This window comes from Macaca mulatta, chromosome 2 (assembly GCF_049350105.2).
Source record: "Macaca mulatta isolate MMU2019108-1 chromosome 2, T2T-MMU8v2.0, whole genome shotgun sequence".
NCBI lineage: Eukaryota > Metazoa > Chordata > Mammalia > Primates > Cercopithecidae > Macaca > Macaca mulatta.
The window spans coordinates 63,424,045-63,444,835 of NC_133407.1; the positions used below are offsets into that span (position 1 = coordinate 63,424,045).

General features: G+C 39.2%; 1 protein-coding gene across 7 annotated transcripts in view; it reads right to left on the reverse strand.

Moving 5' to 3' along the window:
* Positions 1 to 1,983: 1,983 nt before the first annotated feature.
* The window catches only part of IFT80 (intraflagellar transport 80), a 140,291-nt gene continuing 121,483 nt past the window's right edge, over positions 1,984 to 20,791 (reverse strand). For 5 of the 7 annotated variants that reach the window (XM_077991616.1, XM_077991620.1, XM_077991615.1 and 2 more), the window contains 2 exons: positions 19,124 to 19,247; positions 1,984 to 3,636 (listed from right to left, as the gene is read on the reverse strand). In XM_077991616.1, the coding sequence (XP_077847742.1) occupies positions 3,526 to 3,636; positions 19,124 to 19,247 (235 nt within the window). In that variant the 3' untranslated portion in view covers positions 1,984 to 3,525. Of the gene's footprint in view, positions 3,637 to 13,226; positions 13,420 to 19,123; positions 19,248 to 20,791 lie in introns of all 7 variants that reach the window. The other 2 variants (XR_013413625.1, XM_077991619.1) reach the window with 2 other exon arrangements.

Genomic DNA, 20,791 nt, shown 5'->3' on the forward strand with positions numbered 1-20,791 from the left:
CTGGCTCAAGCAATCCTCCCTCTTGAGGAGCTGGGACTACAGATGCATGCCACCACGCCTGGCTTTTTTGTAGAGATGGGGTTTCATCATGTTGTCCAGGCTGCTCTCAAACTCCTGGGCTCAAGCAATTCCCCTGCCTCGGCCTTCCAAAGTGCTGGGATTACAGGCATGAGCCAGCACACCCAGCATAGAATGTAAAAACAAATCAGCTTGGTGGGCTGTATTGCATGCTGTTTATTCTTATGTTTGGGTTTCTATGTACTCATTTGTGGTGGCCAGTGGCCTGGTCATATGGTCAGGCAGAAGAGCAATGGGAGATTGGTCTAGTAAAGGGATGCCCTGCCCTGACACAGCATGGCTCTGTGGAAATCATTGTGGGAATTTGAGTGGTGCATTAACGTAAGACATGTCAGTGCTCATAAGAGGACCTCCCTTCCAGCATCAAAAGGTGATTGGAGTCGATGAGCAGATATCCAGTTTATTCACTTGGTATAACCACCTGGGTCCATAAAATGACTCTGGGGAGCTGCAGCAATACATAGATAGGGTGAACATAGACATGTTCCTCTTACATCTTCTGAGGAAAAAACCACCAATAAAAATTGTTCTGTCTGCCAAAAAGAGAGACAGAGACTCCAGATAGATGGCCAGGGGGCAGATTCCCCAGGGAGAAGGCCCTACACATGGAGAACAACTTACACTGATGCCAGTGGCCATGGGCGAGCTACAAATGGGTCCTAACATGAGTAGGCACTCTGGACTGGGCTTTGCTTACACAGGGAGAGATGCAAATACTTAAGAGTATCAGTTATGCTCAGTCAGGTACGATCTTTTTGCTATAAAGAATCCTGGGTCAAATACAAGGGGGTGGTCTGTGATATACGAAGAATATATATGGTCTTGTGAAGGACGGTTCCTGGCATAGATCTTCCAAAGTCCTTGGAATTTCCTGAGTGATAAGAATATCTTCATTATGCCAAAAAGGTGACTACTGGCGGAGAACGTCTAGATAGCTTCAGAATGGGGCTGACTGCCAGAAAAACTGACCACGTACTTGAAGTTTAAGCCACTAGACCTCTGGGCAGAGGAGGGGGCTGGAGACTGAGTTTAATTGCATGGCCAATGTTTTAATCAATTATGCCCATGTAATGAAATCCTAATTTAAAAAGAAACAAACAAAACTTCAGAAAAGTAAGGCTCAGGGGAACTTCCTAGTGGGTGAACACATTGATGTGCTAGGAAGATGACATGCCTGGATTCCACAAGGAGAGGACATGGATGTTCTGTGTTCCCTCCACGTTCCCTCCCCCAACTTTTTCCCAGACCATGCATGTCTTCCATGTGGCTGTTCCTGAGTTGTATTACTTTAATAAAACTGTAATTGTAAGTAACGTGTTTCTGTGAGTTCTGTGAATCTTTCTAGCAGATTATCAAACTTAAAGTGGGGTCAAGGGAGCCTCCAAATGTGCAGCCAAGTCAGACACAAGTGTGAGTAGCCTGGGGACTCTGATTGTGGCTGGAGTCTAAAATAAGGGCAGTCTTAGGCCAGGTGCAGTGGCTCATGCCTATAATTCCAGCACTTGGGGAGACCGAGGAGCACGGATCACTTGAGGTCAGGAATTCAGGAGTTTGAGACCAGCCTGGCCAACCTGGTGAAACCCCATCTGTACTAAAAACACAAAAATTAGCTGGGCGTGGTGGTGGGCACTTGTAATCACAGCTACTTAGGAGGCGGAGTCACAAGAATGGCTTGAACCTGGGAGACGGAGGTTGCAGTGAGCTGCGATCGGGTCACTGCACTCCAGCCTGGGCGACAGAGTCAGACTCTGTCTCAAAAAATAAATAAATAAATAAATAAATAAATAAATAAATAAATAAATAGTAGTATTTTTGGGAACCTTGCCCTTTAACTTGTGGGACCTGTTTCTAACTCCAGGTAGTTAGTGTCAGAAATGGATTGAATTCCAGGATATGAGAGAATCGTTGTTTAGAACACAGACTTTTTATTTTTTGCATTTATTGTGGTAAAATATACATAACACAAAACCCTTTTAACCATTTTTTATTTTTAAACATTTTAAACTTCTCATTGAAATATAACAATATAGGAAACATATAAACAGTACAACTTATGAGTACACTACTCAATCAGATTTCATCTGGATCAAGAACAGAATATTCCAACATTCCGGAAAAGAAAAGAAACATGTTAAAAAGAAAATATTTTTATTTAAAAAACCTAGACATAGTAATTAAAATGGGAGTTAAGAGAGGTAATCCCTCTATCCCTTTGTGTGTATATATATATATATGTAACATACATAATCCCATATATATGCATCTATACCCACCCTATAATGTACCATTTTCAGAAACGGGTTTATAGAAGACTTTCTAAGGGGTGTTTGTTTTATTGTTTAAAAGATTATGTGGTAATAACTTTGGGATATACTAAATTAACAGTAATCAAACAGGTTTATCACCCAAGGAAATTTTCACAAATTCAGACTTCAGGGCCTATTGCCTGACCATTCTCAAGTCAAGAGAGGAATGAGGAGACTACCTCTTGCCCATTCTAGATATATTTTTGAAATTATGATAAAATATACACAAAAAAATTTACAATTTTAACCATTTTTATGGGTACAATTCAGTGGCATTAACATTCACGATGTTGAGCAACCATCATCGCTATCCATTTCCAGAATTTGTTCATCCCAAACAGAAACTATGTACCCGTTAAACAATAACCCCCCCATTTCCTCCTGCCTGCAGTCCCTGGTAACCACTATTCTCCTTTCTGTCTCTATGAACTTGCCTTTGCTGGCACCTCATAAAAGTGGCTTCTTATTTGACCTTTTGTATCTGGCTTCTTTCCCTTAGCATAGTGTTTTCAAGGTTTATCCTGAGGTAGCATTTATCAGAATTTCATTCCTTCTTAAGGCTAAATAATATTCCATTGCATGTATTATAGCACATTTGTTTATCCATTCATGATAGACACTTGAGTTGTTTCCATCTTTTGCTATTCCAGTAATGCTGCTATGAACTTGGTGTATAAATAGCTGCATTTTATACATTTGTACAAATCCATCCTCATGTATTTTTGTTCTATAAATAAATAAACTTTTGGAGGCACTTTACAATTTAGAGGTCAAATAGAAATTAATGGTAACATACATTTCAAAGAGTCCGTTGTTTTATTATCAACATCAATATTTGTTCATGCTGAAGATTTAGGGATGAAGTAATGGGCAAAAAACTGAAATATAATCAACACTACACAGGTATATCTTACGTATATAGTAACATTTTGCTAATTATTGGACTAAAAAATATAAAAGATAGAAATACATCAGTTACTTTGTGTTTCATCTTTCTGAATGTACTTTTACGTTAAATACACAGCAAGTACTTATACTCATTTAAAGATTATGCTTTTTTCTTTAGCAACCAAAACATGCTTACCCTTGGTTAATCAGAATTATTTCAAAAGATAAAACTTCTTAAAGATAAGCATGGCATTTAGGGCTTTAGACCCATACTCTTGCTGGATTGGCTGCTTAATGATTGCTCTCTTTCTTTTGTAATTTCCATCTCAATTTTGGCTTTGATTTTCTCCCAATCTATTTGGAGCTGCAATAGAAAAAAAAAAGAAGAAATATGCTTAGATAGTATAAGACATTTTTGTTTACTCCAAAGTAACCAAGAGTAAATAGATAGAATGTGTGACTTCCAAAAGATTAGAGAAAAAGAGAACATCAAAGTTAAGAAGAAGAAATAATGCTTGGCCAGGCATAGTGGCTTACTCCTGTAATCCCAATACTATGGAAGGCTGAGGTGGGTGGATTGCTTGAGTCTAGGAGTTTGACAACATCCTGGGCAATGTGGCAATATTCCAAGACGGGAAAATAAATACAAAAAATAAAAAAAGTAGCTGGGTGTGGTGCCACACACCTGTAGTGCCAGCTATTAGGGCAGCTGAGGTGGGAGAATCAAATAAGCCCTCGAGGTCAAGGCTACAGTGAGCGGTGATCGCACCATTGCACTCCAGCCTGGGTGACAGAGCAAGGCCCTGTCTCAAAAAAACAAAAACAAATAATGCTCACAAAGTAGTTTTAAGAATAAGACCAAAAAATAAGAATTATATAATAAAAAGCAAAGACTCTCATTGTGATTCAAAAGACCAAAATCTAGTCACAGCTATTTATAAAGGTGCATCTAAACAGTCCCATGGAGCCTTAGGATTGTGCACAGGTGCTCAGGGACAAGGTAAGGGATGAGATGGACTGCCGTCTTCCAAACGAGGAAAAAACGGACAGGACTCTGGTTACCAAGCTGTTTTTCAAATAGGTTTCACATCTTATAAACTGAAGTTTCCACTGGAAGCCTAGTTATGAGGAAAGACGAGGATTCCTTAGCTTCCCCTAAGCATATTCTGTGAAAGTGACTCCTTTGCACCAACTCTTAAAGTAAGACATGGTGGTCATTAAGACAATGAGGAAAAGATGTTAGAGAAAGCGAAGGGAAAGCAAGACTGGGAAACACATGAAAAGAATAATTGCAAAATACACACATTTTTATTTGTTTGCTTCCCTTCTATCCGTTATGCAGTCTCCCCTCCTCTAGCCCAGCCCTATTCCTCTCCTAAGTTCATTAGACTTACTAGGAATAGACTCTGCCCCTGAGTTCTATGAGCAACTTGTTTAGGAAAGCACATTCTACCACTTAACAAAGTTTGGAGATCACTAGTTTAGGAATGTTTATCCTTTCTGAGGCAAGATATGGAAAAAATTGGGTCATAGATTAAACTAACTCTGATTTACAGGAAATAAATCCAAACCCCTGAGCCTGAGCCAGATGTGAAGAGGTTTTCACCTCTGTTTAGGGGAGCTGAATGGAATAAGTAGCATTAAAGAAGACTGAGGGACCCTCAGTCTGCTTGAACAGATTTATCTTAAGTGAGGGGTTAATTTAACTTTAATAGGACTTCGTGCCTCTTTTATCTTATGATTGAGGTTAAAGAAATTAAATATTTTTTTAAATTCCAATATCCCATATCTGAATTGCTGTGAAGCAATTTGTAAATATTTTGGCTCACCTTTATTTTTTTATTTTTATTTTTTATTATTATACTTTAAGTTCTAGGGTACACGTGCAGGTTTTTTACATATGTATACTTGTGCCATGTTGGTGTGCTGCACCCATCAACTCGTCAGCACCCATCAACTCATCATTTACATCAGGTATAACTCCCAATGCAATCCCTCCCCCCTACCCAAAATAGGCCCCAGTGTGTGATGTTCCCCTTCCCGAGTCCAACTGATCTCATTGTTCGTTTCCCACCTATGAGCGAGAACATGCGATGTTTGGTTTTCTGTTCTTGTGATAGTTTGCTGAGAATGATGGTTTCCAGCTGCATCCATGTCCCTACAAAGGACCCAAACTCATCCTTTTTTATGGCTGCATAGTATTCCATGGTGTATATGTGCCACATTTTCTTAATCCAGTCTGTCACTGATGGACATTTGGGTTGATTCCAAGTCTTTGCTATTGTGAATAGTGCCACAATGAACATACGTGTGCATGTGTCTTTATAGCAGCATGATTTATAATCCTATGGGTATATACCCAGTAATGGGACGGCTGGGTCATATGGTACTTCTAGTTCTAGATCCTTGAGGAATCGCCATACTGTTTTCCATAATGGTTGAACTAGTTTACAATCCCACCAACAGTGTAAAAGTGTTCCTATTTCTCCACATCCTCTCCAGCACCTGTTGTTTCCTGACTTTTTAATGATTGCCATTCTAACTGGTGTGAGATGGTATCTCATTGTGGTTTTGATTGCATTTCTCTCATGGCCAGTGATGATGAGCATTTTTTCATGTGTCTGTTGGCTGTATGCATGTTTTCTTTTGAGAAATGTCTGTTCATATCTTTTGCCCACTTTTTGATGGGGTTGTTTGTTTTTTTCTTGTAAATTTGTTTGAGTTCTTTGTAGGTTCTGGATATTAGCCCTTTGTCAGATGAGTAGATTGCAAAAATTTTCTCTCATTCTGCAGGTTGCCTGTTCACTCTGATGGTAGTTTCTTTTGCTGTGCAGAAGCTCTTTAGTTTAACTAGATCCCATTTGTCAATTTTGGCTTTTGTTGCCGTTGCTTTTGGTGTTTTAGACATGAAGTCCTTGCCCATGCCTATGTCCTGAATGGTATTACATAGGTTTTCTTCTAGGGTTTTTATGGTATTAGGTCTAACATTTAAGTCTCTAATCTATCTTGAATTAATTTTCATAGAAGGAGTAGGGAAAGGATCCAGTTTCAGCTTTCTACTTATGGCTAGCCAATTTTCCCAGCACCATTTATTAAATAGGGAATCCTTTCCCCATTTCTTGTTTCTCTCAGGTTTGTCAAAGATCAGATGGCTGTAGATGTTTGGTATTATTTCGGAGGTCTCTGTTCTGTTCCATTGGTCTATATCTCTGTTTTGGTACCAGTACCATACTGTTTTGGTTACTGTAGCCTTGTAGTATAGTTTGAAGTCAGGTAGTGTGATACCTCCAGCTTTGTTCTTTTTGTTTAGCATTGTCTTGGCAGTCCTGACTCTTTTTTTGGTTTCATATGAACTTTAAAGCAGTTTTTTCCAATTCTGTGAAGAAACTCATTGGTAGCTTGATGGGGATGGCATTGAATCTATAAATTACCTTGGGCAGTATGGCCATTTTCACGATATTGATTCTTCCTATCCACGAGCATGGTATGTTCTTCCATTTGTTTGTGTCCTCTTTTATTTCACTGAGCAGTGGTTTGTACTTCTCCTTGAAGAGGTCCTTTACATCCCTTGTAAGTTGGATTCCCAGGTATTTTATTCTCTTTGAAGCAATTGTGAATGGAAGTTCATTCCTGATTTGGCTCTCTGTTTGTCTGTTACTGGTGTATAAGAATGCTTGTGATTTTTGCACATTAATTTTGTATCCTGAGACTTTGCTGAAGTTGCTTATCAGCTTAAGGAGATTTTGGGCTGAGATGATGGGGTTTTCTAAATATACAATCATGTCATCTGCAAACAGGGACAATTTGACTTCTTCTTTTCCTAACTGAATACCCTTTATTTCTTTCTCTTGCCTGATTGCCCTAGCCAGAACTTCCAACCCTATGTTGAATAGGAGTGGTGAGAGAGGGCATCCCTGTCTTGTGCCAGTTTTCAAAGGGAATGCTTTCAGTTTTTGCCCATTCAGTACGATATTGGCTGTGGGTTTGTCATAAATATCTCTTATTATTTTGAGATACGTTCCATCAATACCGAATTTATTGAGAGTTTTTAGCATGAAGGGTTCTTGAATTTTGTCAAAGGCCTTTTCTGCATCTATTGAGATAATCATGTGGTTTTTGTCTTTGGTTCTGTTTATATGCTGGATTACGTTTATTGATTTGCGTATGTTGAACCAGCCTTGTATCCCAGGGATGAAGCCCACTTGATCATGGTGGATAAGCTTTTTGATGTGCTGCTGGATCCGGTTTGCCAGTATTTTATTGAGGATTTTTGCATTGATGTTCATCAGGGATATTGGTCTAAAACTCTCTTGTTTTGTTGTGTCTCTGCCAGGCTTTGGTATCAGGATGATGTTGGCCTCGTAAAATGAGTTAGGGAGGATTCCCTCTTTTTCTATTGATTGGAATAGTTTCAGAAGGAATCGTACTAGCTCCTCCTTGTACCTCTGGTAGAATTCAGCTGTGAATCCATCTGGTCCTGGACTTTTTTTGGTTGGTAGGCTATTAATTATTGCCTCAATTTCAGAGCCTGCTATTGGTCTATTCAGGGATTCAACTTCTTCCTGGTTTAGGCTTGGGAGACTGTAAGTGTCCAGGAAATTATCCATTTCTTCTAGATTTTCTAGTTTATTTGCGTAGAGGTGTTTATAGTATTCTCTGATGGTAGTTTGTATTTCTGTGGGGTCGGTGGTGATATCCCCTTTATCATTTTTTATTGCATCTATTTGATTCTTCTCTTTTCTTCTTTATTAGTCTTGCTAGTGGTCTATGAATTTTGTTGATCTTTTCAAAAAACCAGCTCCTGGATTCATTGATTTTTTTGGAGGGTTTTTTGTGTCTCTATCTCCTTCAGTTCTGCTCTGATCTTAGTTATTTCTCGCCTTCTGCTAGCTTTTGAATGTGTTTGCTCTTGCTTCTCTAGTTCTTTTAATTGTGATGTTAGGGTGTCAATTTTAGATCTTTCCAGCTTTCTCTTGTGGGCATTTAGTGCCATAAATTTCCCTCTACACACTGCTTTAAATGTGTTCCAGAGATTCTGGTATGTTGTATCTTTGTTCTCATTGGTTTCAAAGAACATCTTTATTTCTGCTTTCATTTTGTTATGTACCCAGTAGTCATTCAGGAGCAGGTTGTTCAGTTTCCATGTAGTTGAGCAGTTCTGATTGAGTTTCTTAGTCCTGAGTTCTAGTTTGATTGCACTGTGGTCTGAGAGACAGTTTGTTATAATTTCTGTTCTTTTATATTTGCTGAGGAGTGCTTTACTTCCAACTATGTGGTCAATTTTGGAATAAGTGTGATGTGGTGCTGAGAAGAATGTGTATTCTGTTGATTTGGGTTGGAGAGTTCTGTAGGTGTCTATTAGGTCCGCTTGGTGCAGAGTTGAGTTCATTTCCTGGATATCCTTGTTAACTTTCTGTCTCATTGATCTGTCTAATGTTCACAGTGGGGTGTTAGGCTTAAGTAGGTAAACAAAGCCCCTGGGAAGCTCGAACTGGGTGGAGCCTACGGCAGCTCAAGGAGGCCTGCCTGTCTCTGTAGACTCCACCTCTGGGGACAGGGCACAACTAAACAAAAAAAAAGCAGCAGAAACCTCTGCAGACGAAAACGACCCTGTCTGACAGATTTGAAGAGAGCAGTGGATCTCCCAACACGGAGGTTGAGATCTGAGAACAGACAGACTGCCTGCTCAAGTGGGTCCCTGACCCCTGAGTAGCCTAACTGGGAGACATCCCCCACTAGGGGCAGACTGACACCCCACACCTCACATGGCGGGGTACACCCCTGAGACTAAGCTTCCGAAGCAAGAATCAGACAGGTACACTCGCTGTTCAGCAATATTCTATCTTCTGCAGCCTCCGCTGCTGATACCCAGGCAAACAGGGTCTAGAGTGGACCTCAAGCAATCTCCAACAGACCTACAGCTGAGGGTCCTGACTGTTAGAAGGAAAACTAACAAACAGAAAGGACACCCACACCAAAACCCCATCAGTACGTCACCGTCATCAAAGACCAAAGGCAGATAAAACCACAAAGATGGGGAAAAAGCAGGGCAGAAAAGCTGGAAATTCAAAAAATAAGAGTGCCTCTCCCTCTCCAAAGGAGCACAGCTCATCGCCAGCAACAGATTGAAGCTGGACGGAGAATGACTTCGACGAGTTGAGAGAAGAAGGCTTCAGTCCATCAAACTTCTCAGAGCTAAAGTAGGAATTACGTACCCAGCAGAAAGAAACTAAAAATCTTGAAAAAAGAATGGAAGAATGGATAACTAGAATAACCAATGCAGAGAAGGCCATAAACGAACTGACAGAGATAAAAACCATGACACGAGAAATACGTGACAAATGCACAAGCTTCAGTAACCGACTCGATCAACTGGAAGAAAGAGTATCAGCGATTGAGGATCAAATGAATGAAATGAAGTGAGAAGAGAAGTCTAAAGAAAAAAGAAGAAAAAGAAATGAACAAAGCCTTCAAGAAGGATGGGATTATGTGAAAAGACCAAATCTACGTCTGATTGGGGTGCCTGAAAGTGAGGGGGAAAATGGAACCAAGTTGGAAAACACTCTTCAGGATATCATCCAGGAGAACTTCCCCAACCTAGTAAGGCAGGCCAACATTCAAATTCAGGAAATACAGAGAACGCCACAAAGATACTCCTCGAGAAGAGCAACTCTAAGGCACATAATTGTCAGATTCACCAAAGTTGAAATGAAGGAAAAACTGTTAAGGGCAGCCAGAGAGAAAGGTCGAGTTACCCACAAAGGGAAGCCCATCAGACTAACAGCAGATCTCTAGGCAGAAACTCTACAAGCCAGAATAGAGTGGGGGCCAATATTCAACATTCTTAAAGAAAAGAATTTTCAACCCAGAATTTCATATCCAGCCAAACTAAGTTTCATAAGTGAAGGAGAAATAAAATCCTTTACAGATAAGAAAATGCTTAGAGATTTTGTCACCACCAGGCCTGCCTTACAAGAGACCCTGAAGGAAGCACTAAACATGGAAAGGAACAACCGGTACCAGCCATTGCAAAAACATGCCAAAATGTAAAGACTATCAATGCTAGGAAGAAACTGCATCAACTAACGAGCAAAATAACCAGTTAATATCATAACGACAGGATCAAGTTCACACATAACAATATTAACCGTAAATGTAAATGGACTAAATGGTCCAATTAAAAGACACAGACTGGCAAACTGGATAAAGAGTCAAGACCCATCAGTCTGCTGTATTCAGGAGACCCATCTCACATGCAGAGACACACATAGGCTCAAAATAAAGGGATGGAGGAAGATCTACCAAGCAAACGGAGAACAAAAAAAAGCAGGGGTTGTAATCCTAGTCTCTGATAAAACAGACTTTAAACCATCAAAGATCAAAAGAGACAAAGAAGGCCATTACATAATGGTAAAGGGATCAATTCAACAGGAAGAGCCAACTATCCTAAATATATATGCACCCAATACAGGAGCACCCAGATTCATAAAGCAAGTCCTTAGAGACTTACAAAGAGACTTAGACTCCCATACAATAATATTGGGAGGCTCACCTTTATTTAAAAAAACAATGCCATATACTTACGTATAATACATAAAATAGATGGATTAATAAAAGAATTCTTCTTACTCATAGAAGAAAAATGTCTGTGTTAAGATGCAAGTGACAGCTCACTGAAAAGCCAACCAGATGTTAGATTATTTGAAAGACTCATTTTTTCAATCAGGGCAAAATCTGATATTTTTTAAATGGCAAAGCACTCCTTTCTATGTCTAACAAAACACAGAGAAGATGAAACTTGATGAATGCTTTGGGTTTCTTCCAGCCTTAAATTGACTTACATACATTTCTCAAATCAATCACAATAAAAACATATATTGATAGTATACTGAACAACTGTTGCTCTGTTGCAAGTAAATTGATGATATCTGTATTAGTTACTTGTTATACTACAAATAAGGGTGTCAGTGGATAGCTGTCCTACTGAAAATAAATGTTTCACTTTCACTTTGGCATTGATCCAGTTTTAAAAAGTGTTCTGCAGGTAATTTAGTTCTAGGATTAGAATATTTTTAATAGCAGGTTTTAGATAAGAATGTTCTCTGATAGTTGTCAAGTGATTTCTACACTAAAATCCATCTTTTGCTTGTATAGGGAGTGCCAATATTATCTGGCACTCCTTATTCTACTCACTAGCCAATTCTTACTCATATAGACACAATTTCAAAATCATACCAAAAGGCTCTTCATCCTCTAACACATTTCTCTTCCTCTCAGCTGAAGATCAGCTTCCTACTTTACAGAGAGTATAGTGGCCATCAGGTATGAATTCACTTTATTTTCCTTCCTTGCATTCATGAACTTACCTATATTTACACCCATCATTATCTTTCTCTTCCGTCTCAGGCCAACCTCTTAACATATGTCCCTGATTCCATTTTCTTTGACTCCTCTAGGACATTTGACTTCAATTATTCCTCACACATTAAGTGTCTTTCTTTTCAATGGCTCGCTCTCATTATCCTTGGCTCTCTATTCTGTCTTCTCCCTGCAAACTACCATCCCTTACTCTTCTCATTCCTGACTCTCCTTCTCTTCCCAGTCCACTATAATTCTGATCCTGTGACACTTTAGGAACTTTGCACTAAAGCCACCATCAGCTGTTTTCAGTCCTTATCGTATATACCTTCTCTGTATGATTCAATTTTTCATTCAACAAATATTTAGTGCTTAGTATATATCAAGAATTGTCTGATGTACAAGGATTCACCAGTGAACAAAAAAATAAAAATCACTGTCTTCATAGAGAGATAATAAACAAAGACAGATAAAAATGGAAGAGGCAGATAATAAATAAAACAAAAAATATATCTAGTATGCCAGAAGCGGTAAAGATTTTGAAAATAGAGAAGGGAGATAGTGAGCACCAGGAATAGAATAGGAGGTTGCAATGTCATCAGTTTACTTGACGGGAGGCCAAGGCAAGAGGATTGCTTGAGCCCAGGAGTTGGAGACCAGCCTGGGCAACATAGTGAGCCCCTGTCTATACAAAAAAATTTAAAAATTAGCTGGGCTTGGTGGCATTCATCTCGAGTCGCATCAACTTAGAGGGCTCAGGTGGGAGGATTGCTTGAGTCTGATATGTTGAGGCTGCAGTGAGCTGTCATTGTGCCATTGCACTCCAGCCTGGGCAACAAAGTGAGACTCTGTCTAAAAAAAAAAAAAAAAAAAAAAGGGGGGGGGCTTGAAGGAGATGAGTGAGTGAACCCATGTGTATATCTGGGGAAGGGCATGGTGATATGGAGAAGTACACGGACGGCCCTGGGATAACAGCCTTCTCTGGACCTTGCTGACCACTGCTCTTTGAAAAATCTCTCAGACTGTATAATACCACTCTCTTCTGGCTTCTGCTCTCCTTTCTAAATGCTGCTTCTTTCTTTCTCTTTTTTCCCCTACATTCTGCTCCCTAGACAATGTTGGAGAAGAAATATAATTTCTCCTCAACGCTTGTAAGTTTACTGATGGGACAGACCCCTGTAACAAAAGACAGATTAAAAAGAGAAAAACAAGCCAGTACAATAATATGTGCAGTGTACATCACAGCAGGAAAAATCTCAATGAAAGGTAACTCAAAACAGCGTCTTGGAACTCTGGCCTACATAGCATTTTCAACAAAGAACAATAAATTTTAAAGATGTGACAAGACTGTTTTTAGAGAAGTGAAAGCAGTTTTAGGCTTCCAGAGATTGGAAACCACGGGAAAAAAATATATGGGAAGAAACTAATCAAGTGAAGTTTGTTCTATTTTTGAGACAGGGTCTTGCTCTGTCGCCCAGGCCGGTGTGCAGTGGCCCAAACATGGCTCATTGCAGCCTCGACCTCCTGCTGGGACCACAGGCATATGCTATCACACCTAGCTAATTTTTAAAATTTTTTGAAGAGACAAGGTCTCACTTTGTTACCCAGGCTTGTCCTGAACTCCTGGGCTTGGCTTACGTGATCCTCCTGCCTTGGTCTCCCAAAGTGCTGAGATTACAAGGGTGAGCTACCACGCACAGCCATGCAGTAAGGTTTTTTGGTAGATTTCTCTGGAGTCGTCTCTGAGCTGACAAGAGTTGTCTCTAGTAAAGGAGAATTTATATTCTGTCTGTAGGAGGAAAAGGGGGAGAATAGAGCTCTTCTATTTGCTGCTGCTTAATTGTCTTTAGCTCAAAAATACACATCTCCAAGAGGCATATTTTGGGGTGTCATATTTTGGTTTCCTTCAACAACCTCTTAACTGTTAATATTCACCAGCGTCCAACCAAAGCTTTCTCACACTTTCCCTAAGAAATATCAATTCCTATAGCTTCAACTATACCTATATGATCAAGGCAATAAAGTTAGTTTTCTAGCCCTTGTTTCTCCCTTGTTAATATCCTTTTGTGTTCATATTTGTATTTCTAATTGCCTTCTAGACACCTCCTTCTGGACACCTAATAGACACTCTAAACACATACAAAATGGTATATTTTCATGTACTCAAACTCAAAGGTCCAAAATGTGTATATTCTTAGGTATTCTTTAGATTAATGGCATTCCCATCTATCAGCTGCCCACACTAGAAATGTTGAAGTCATTCTCAAATGCCTTGTCTTACCTCACCACCTCTCCTCCCACCCCCAGCCACAACTGTTCTCTTAATTTTACTTCTAAAATTTTTCTTACATTAATCGTACCCTTTCCATTTCCTAGTGGGATTATTATAGTAACTTCCTAACTATTCTCCTAGTCATCACGCTCTCCTCTAAGCTATCTTTCACGTCTGACGTTATATTTCAAGTCATTCTCTTGATTACAAATCTCCAAGTCTTCTCATTGCCTTCATTACGAAGTCTTCTCTTAGCTTGGTACTAAGATCTTTCAATGTCTTTTCCCAACCAGTATTCCAACCACCCAGGGCCCAGAGCAGTCACTCGGGATTCTTCCTCATTCATACAATAACTCATACATTTGCTCTTATTATCATCTCCTTCAACTGACTAGCAAAATCGTAAGATAATTTTGTAAAAACTATTGTTTCCATTTATTTTTAGGAATCTGGATTTTATTTTATTGATTATTTATTTTTATTTTATTATTATTATTTTTTGAGACGGAGTCTCACTCTGTCACCCATACTGGAGTGCAGTGACATGATCTTGGCTCACTGCAACCTCCAAATCCCAGGTTCAAGTGATTCTCCTGCCTCAGTCTCCCAAGTAACCGGGACTACAGGTGCATGCCACTACACCCGCTAATTTTTTGTATTTTTAGTAGAGATGCGGTTTCACTGTGTTAGGATGGTCTCGATCTCCTGACCTCGTGATCTGCCCACCTCAGCCTCCCAAAGTGCTGGGATTACAGGCGTGAGCCACCGTGTCCAGCCTATTTATTTTTAGTAAAGACAAGGTCTCACTATATTGCCCAGGCTGGTCTTGAACTCCTGGGCTCAAGTGATCCTCCCACCTCAGCCTCCCGAACTGTTGGGATTACAGGCGTGAGCCACTGTGGACAGCCAGGAATCAGGATTTTATTTTTCGGGAGACGGAGTCTTGCTCTGTTGCCCAGGTTGGAGTGCAGTGGCATGACCTTGGCTCACTGAAACCTCTGCCTCCTGGGCTCAAGTGATTCTCCCACCTAAGTTTCCAGAGTAGCTGGAACTACAGGTGCATGCCACCATGCCCAGTTAATTATATTTTTATTTTTATTTTATTTAATTAATTAATTTATTTATTTTTTGTAGAGACAAGATTTTGCCATGTCACCCAGGCTGGTCTCCAAACTCTTAGACTCAACCAATCCTCCCACCTCAGCCTCCCAAAGTGTTGGGATTACAGGCATGAGACACTGTGCCTGGCCAGAGATCAGCATTTTATTTTATTTTATTTTATTTTGAGGTGGAGTCTCACTCTGTGGCCCAGGTTGGAGTGCAGTGGTGCAACCTCAGCTAACTGCAACCTCTGCCTCCTGGGCTCAAGTGATTCTCCCACCTAAGCTTCCAGAGTGGCTGGAACTACAGGTGCACAACACCATGTTCAACTAACTTTTTATTTTTTTTTGGTAGACACAGGGTTTTGCCATGTTGCCCAGGCTGGTCTCCAAACTCTGAGACTCAAGCAATCCTCCCATCTCGGCCTCCCAAAGTGCTGGGATTACGGGCGTAAGCCACTGCGCCTGGCCGAATCAGGATTTTAGAAGGGAAAAGGGATCATGTTATTTACCTCCAAAGGCTTCTCTTTATTTAATTTGCCCTATGAAACCCTAAACTCAACCCCTCCATTGCTTTTACTCTTTCCTACTTCAAAGCCTTCCCTCTGCCTGGAACTTGTAATCCTCATCTCCCACCCAACCTCTACTCTGCAGTGAGCTTCTACTATTCATCCTCTAGGGCTGAGTTCAAATATCATGTGCTTTGCAAGAAAAGTCTCTGCTGATTGCCTCACTCTAGGTCAGGACTCCCATTCATAAAGTCTTAGAGCACCACATACATCTCCTTCAAGGCAATTACCACAATTGAAATGAACAATTACCTATATAACTGTCACCTCCATTTGAATATAAACTTCATAAAGCCAGGGCTAGTGTCTGTCACATTTACTATTATATCCCAAGCACTAAGGAGAAAACATTGTCTGCAGGAGGCACTCAATAAATACTGAATGAATAAAAGGTAAATAATTACCAAGCAAATCAGTAATCAGCTAACAACTCCTCACTATTAGCAATTCCTCCAAAGTTAAACCTGTAAAGCAGCTTTTCGGTAGTAGCTAAGCCTAAAGTGGTTTGTCCTAAGTAGAGTGTTGACTCAGATCTTCAAAATTCTAAACTTTCTGAAATCCTGCTCATGAGTTTGATTTCTTTCACTCTTTTTCTTTTTCCTAGCAAAATGTTTGAAGTATTTCCCAGATCTACTTTTCTTCCTGTGCAGAGTATATATGTAGTATAATAAATGTATACTTTGAGTGGATTTTATTTGCTAGATTTATAATTTGTCTTATAAATATTTACAGAACACTATTGTAGACCAAGCACAATGACTCTAAATATCAGGGTTCTTGGAAAACAGTACTCCTTGTAAGAATCCCAGATTGCCATATTTTAAATTAGAAATGGCCAAATAACATTTCAGGGCTCATAAACTAAGTGTCTATCAAACTTCTCACTTCTTCCCATATGGTAGATTCCATTCATTTCTAAATTTCCAGATGGCATGCATTGTGAGCCCACCAAAATCACCAGGTATCTAGAATAAATTTCTCAATGTTATTTTTAAGTGACCCTTTTCTATTTAACTCTTAGTTCTGAAATAAAGGGTTTATATAATCGTAAGCCTGGCAAAGATAAATATGGATGTATATTATGACTAGATTATAGACCTAAATGAAACCAAAAGATCAGCAAGTAATGCAGATATCCCCAAGAGCTATTCTCCTAGGGTTACATTTTATTTCACTGGTACGAAATTTTTAAGAAAAAAAATATATTTCATCGTAAAATACTGCTTTATGATTTTTAGTTAACTCCAAATGATATTTATGAAGAAAAGTAGGAAACTAGAACATAGTACCCTAGGGAGTCAAAGTAACCTACAAAGTTTCTGGATTAAAAAAACCCCTAAAATACCTAAGAAAGCCATGTTGTTCTGGTACTCTTATGATTAAAGTATTATATTTTGGTAATAGTTGAATATATGTATAATGAAAAAGATTATAAGGATGTTGAGAAGTTTTTGCTATCTAAAATATAATTTCCTTTATAGTAAGGACTTTCTTTTCTTTCTCTTCCCTCCCTCGCTCCCTCCCTTCCTTCTTTCTCTCTCTCTCCTTTCTTTCATTCTGACAGGATCTCACTCTGTCACCTAGGCTGGAGTGCAGTGACATGATCTCAACTGACTCCACCTTTTGACCTCCCAGGCTCAGGTGATCCTCCTACCTCAGCCTCCCAAGTAGCTGGGACTACAAGCATAAGCCACCATGTCCAGCTAATTTTAAAATTTTTTGTACAGGTGGGATCTCACTATGTTGCCTAAGTTGGTCTCAAACTCCTGGGCTCAAGTGATCCTACTGCCTCAGCCTCACAAAGTGTTGGGATTATAGGCTTGAGCCACCACACCTGATCAGAACTATATTTCTTATGTTCTCAAAAGTATCAAATGTGACTATTGAAAAAATATTGATGATGATGAGGAGGAAAAAGCAGAGTAGCTTAATCTGCTTTAAAATTACACAATAAACAAGGTGGGTGCTTAGTTTTAACATATGGCCATATTTCAAGATCAGATCTCCTTATCTTTGTGTCACAGTTCTTTGGGTTGCTTAGCACTGTTTTGGTGGTGGTTGCTGTCATGTACTATGAATCAGAGTGTAGCCCCAGAGATCCCAGGGATGCTGTGTTTGTCCTAATAGTACAGTATGCCCAGACTCCCAGGATTCACTTCAGTACTAAACAGGTTCAAAATGAAATCAAAAAAAGGTTTGTGGATCTTCTATAAAACATATCTCCTTTCTACCATGAAATCCACAACTTGTAGCTATCCTGGATCTAGATGTTGAAGTTGCACTGCTAAACTCTAAGAATGGTCTTAAAGGTCTCACTAACATGAAAATTGTTCTGAAGTGCAAAATTGTAGATCAAGACACTACATATTATAAATACAGTAAGTAGATAATGTTGGTTTTAATAGAAATTGTGGGTGCCTTCTCTCTATCTTCTCTCCTCTTCCTGAGGCTCCTCTAACCCAGTCTGCCCCTAGGATCAATCAGAACATTCCATTTTATTCTATACCAAGAAGGTGTGTTCCCACATAATCTATTAGCTCCACAGAGACACAAGACGCTGTATCTGATTTTAACCCCTAGCATACTGTCTAGGCCAGAGTGAGACATCATAAATAATTTTTGAATAAATGAATGAATGAAAGGCTAAAGTGGTTCACGGAGCTGAAAGAAAGGTCAGCCCTATCTTGTAATCATAGCTTTTAGGAGTCAAGTCTCTTGGATCTATATGGTTAGTGACATGAGCTCTGTTTCTGCTGTCTGAGCCTAAAATAATCTCGGTAAGTGGCTACAATCAGTTATGCTCTAGGCAATGGGGCAAACTCATTCTGGGTCTCCTTGTGGGCTGATCTATACTGGAATGACTTCCTTCTTTTTGTTTTTATCTATTTATTTAGAGGAAGGGTCTTACTATGTTGCCTAGGCTGGCCTTGAACTCTTGGGCTCAAGCAATCCTCCTGCCTCAGCCTCCCAAGTAGCTGAGACTACAGGCATGCACCACTGCATCCCAGAATGACTTTCTTCTAATTAGAGTAATAAAATCTGAGATGCTGGTAGGAGCCTGGGAGGCAAAGGCTGAGTCTTCTTTGGTTCTAGGTAGTGAAATCTACCTAGGCTAGGCACTTCTAGGAGGTGCAACCTAGCTCTCTAAAACAAAGTGACCAACTATGCATTTTCTGGTCAGTGCCCTCTGTGCATACATATTTCCCCTGCAGCAGAAGAGGCAGCTGGTGGCAGGTAAAATTTAAGAGTTAGAAGCTTTTATTCCACCCATCTATGTTATTTATCGAAAAATATCAAATAGCACCCAACCTTAGAACAAATGGAATATTATGATGACAGACTTGAGTTAATCAAAACATGCCTGCGAGATTCCAGAAAAAATTTTAGTACTAGAATTACATAGTCAAAATAAGATGTCATAAGGCAAAAAGTAATTCTTTTAGAGGTTAAAAGATTCAAAATTTGAATCATTCACATTTTGTCTCATTAGGATGAATATGACATATACTTATAAACCGTATGTATTATTATACAAAATTGTGAAATACTTACGCCTTCTGCATAATGCAAGTATCGTTTATTAGTTTCCTGTTTACCAAATGTCTCCAAAAACTTTTGACGGTAAGCAAGAACTGTATCAACATGTGTTTTGTATTTTACAGCCAATTCCAGTGCCCTATAATGAGAAATAAAACAGATTATTAACATTGTTTGTGTCAGATCAAATGAGGCCTCTTCTCCCTGACCAGCTCCTCTTGTAGAAATAAATGACTATTATCTTATCTATGCTTCATACCATTTATATATATATACTATTATTACAGCATGCTTATAGTACAATTGTTATGAGTCTGCTTTCTCCACTAGGCAATACACTTCTTGAAGGGAGATATTTCTCTTTGGTGAGTACTACAGAATATATATGTGGTAAATATTCATTGAAAATATTTTTGAGGCTGGGTACAGTGGTTCATGCCTGTAATCCCAGCACTTTGGGAGGCCAAGGTGGGTGGATGACTTGAGGCCAGGAGTTCAAGACTAGCCTGGCCAACATGACGAAACCCTGTCTCTACTAGAAATACAAAAATTAGCTGGGCGTGGTGGCACATGCCTGTAATTCCAGTTACTTGGGAGGCTGAGGCTGGAGAATCACTTGAACCTGGGAGGTGGAAGTCACAGTGAGCTGAGATCATGCCACTGCACTCCAGCCTGGGTGACAGAGCAAGACTCCAAAAAAAAAAAAAAAAAAAAAATTTTTTTGAAATCATCCTGTAATTCAAGTGAATGAACTTCCCCACAATGTAAGTGGTCCCATTATTTTGACCATTTTCATAAGTCTATACAGAATTTATAAAATTAAAAACTGGTATCTTTACATTATTATAATAGCAAATTAAAAATCTTATGAAAATAATAAATTGAGGCTAAGAAGTCTGACAAAATGCCTTTTGCCATCTGAGTCTCAGGAAAAGTTGACAGTCATTTAAGTTTTATAATTCAATCAATATTTATGCAAGTTATTTTTAAAGTAATATTTTATTTAAATGGTAGATGAGAACTAAATAAATTGCTGCTGAAAACAGTGTTATAAACTAAAGACATAAAATATATATACCGACGATAATTTGCAGGAAAACAAAAAGATTAATCTTCAGTTCCAGGCTTACTTTTACATGTGGGTTTTGGACAGCACCTCAGCCACTGCAATCCTGTGCATAACTCATATTAGTTGAGTCGGGAACAATCCAGGGGACGACAGTTCTCTTACACTGTTCACTGTCATCTTGTTTCAAAATAAGATAACAGTCATCATAATAGTCAAAAGCACATTATTTCTCAAGTTCTCTTTCTTTCTAATATGACATATGACTTCTGAATATTCCAGTCAGGATTTATCAGAGCCAACTATTATAAATCTCTTGTTTTAGCAAAGCTGACTACTGATTAGATTTTTTGCAACTAGACTCTTCAGTAGGAAAATCTGGTTCATTTTCAGCATGCTTTGGTTTGGTTTACTATTTTTTTTTTTTTTTTTGAGATGGAGTCTCATTCTGCCACCCAGGCTGGAGTGCAGTGGCATGATTTTGGCTCACTGTAACCTCTGTCGCCAGGGTTCAAGCAATTCTCCTGCCTCAGCCTCCCAAGTAGCTGGAAATACAGGCATCTGCCACCATACCAAATTAATTTTTGTATTTTTAGTAGAGACGGGGTTTCACCATG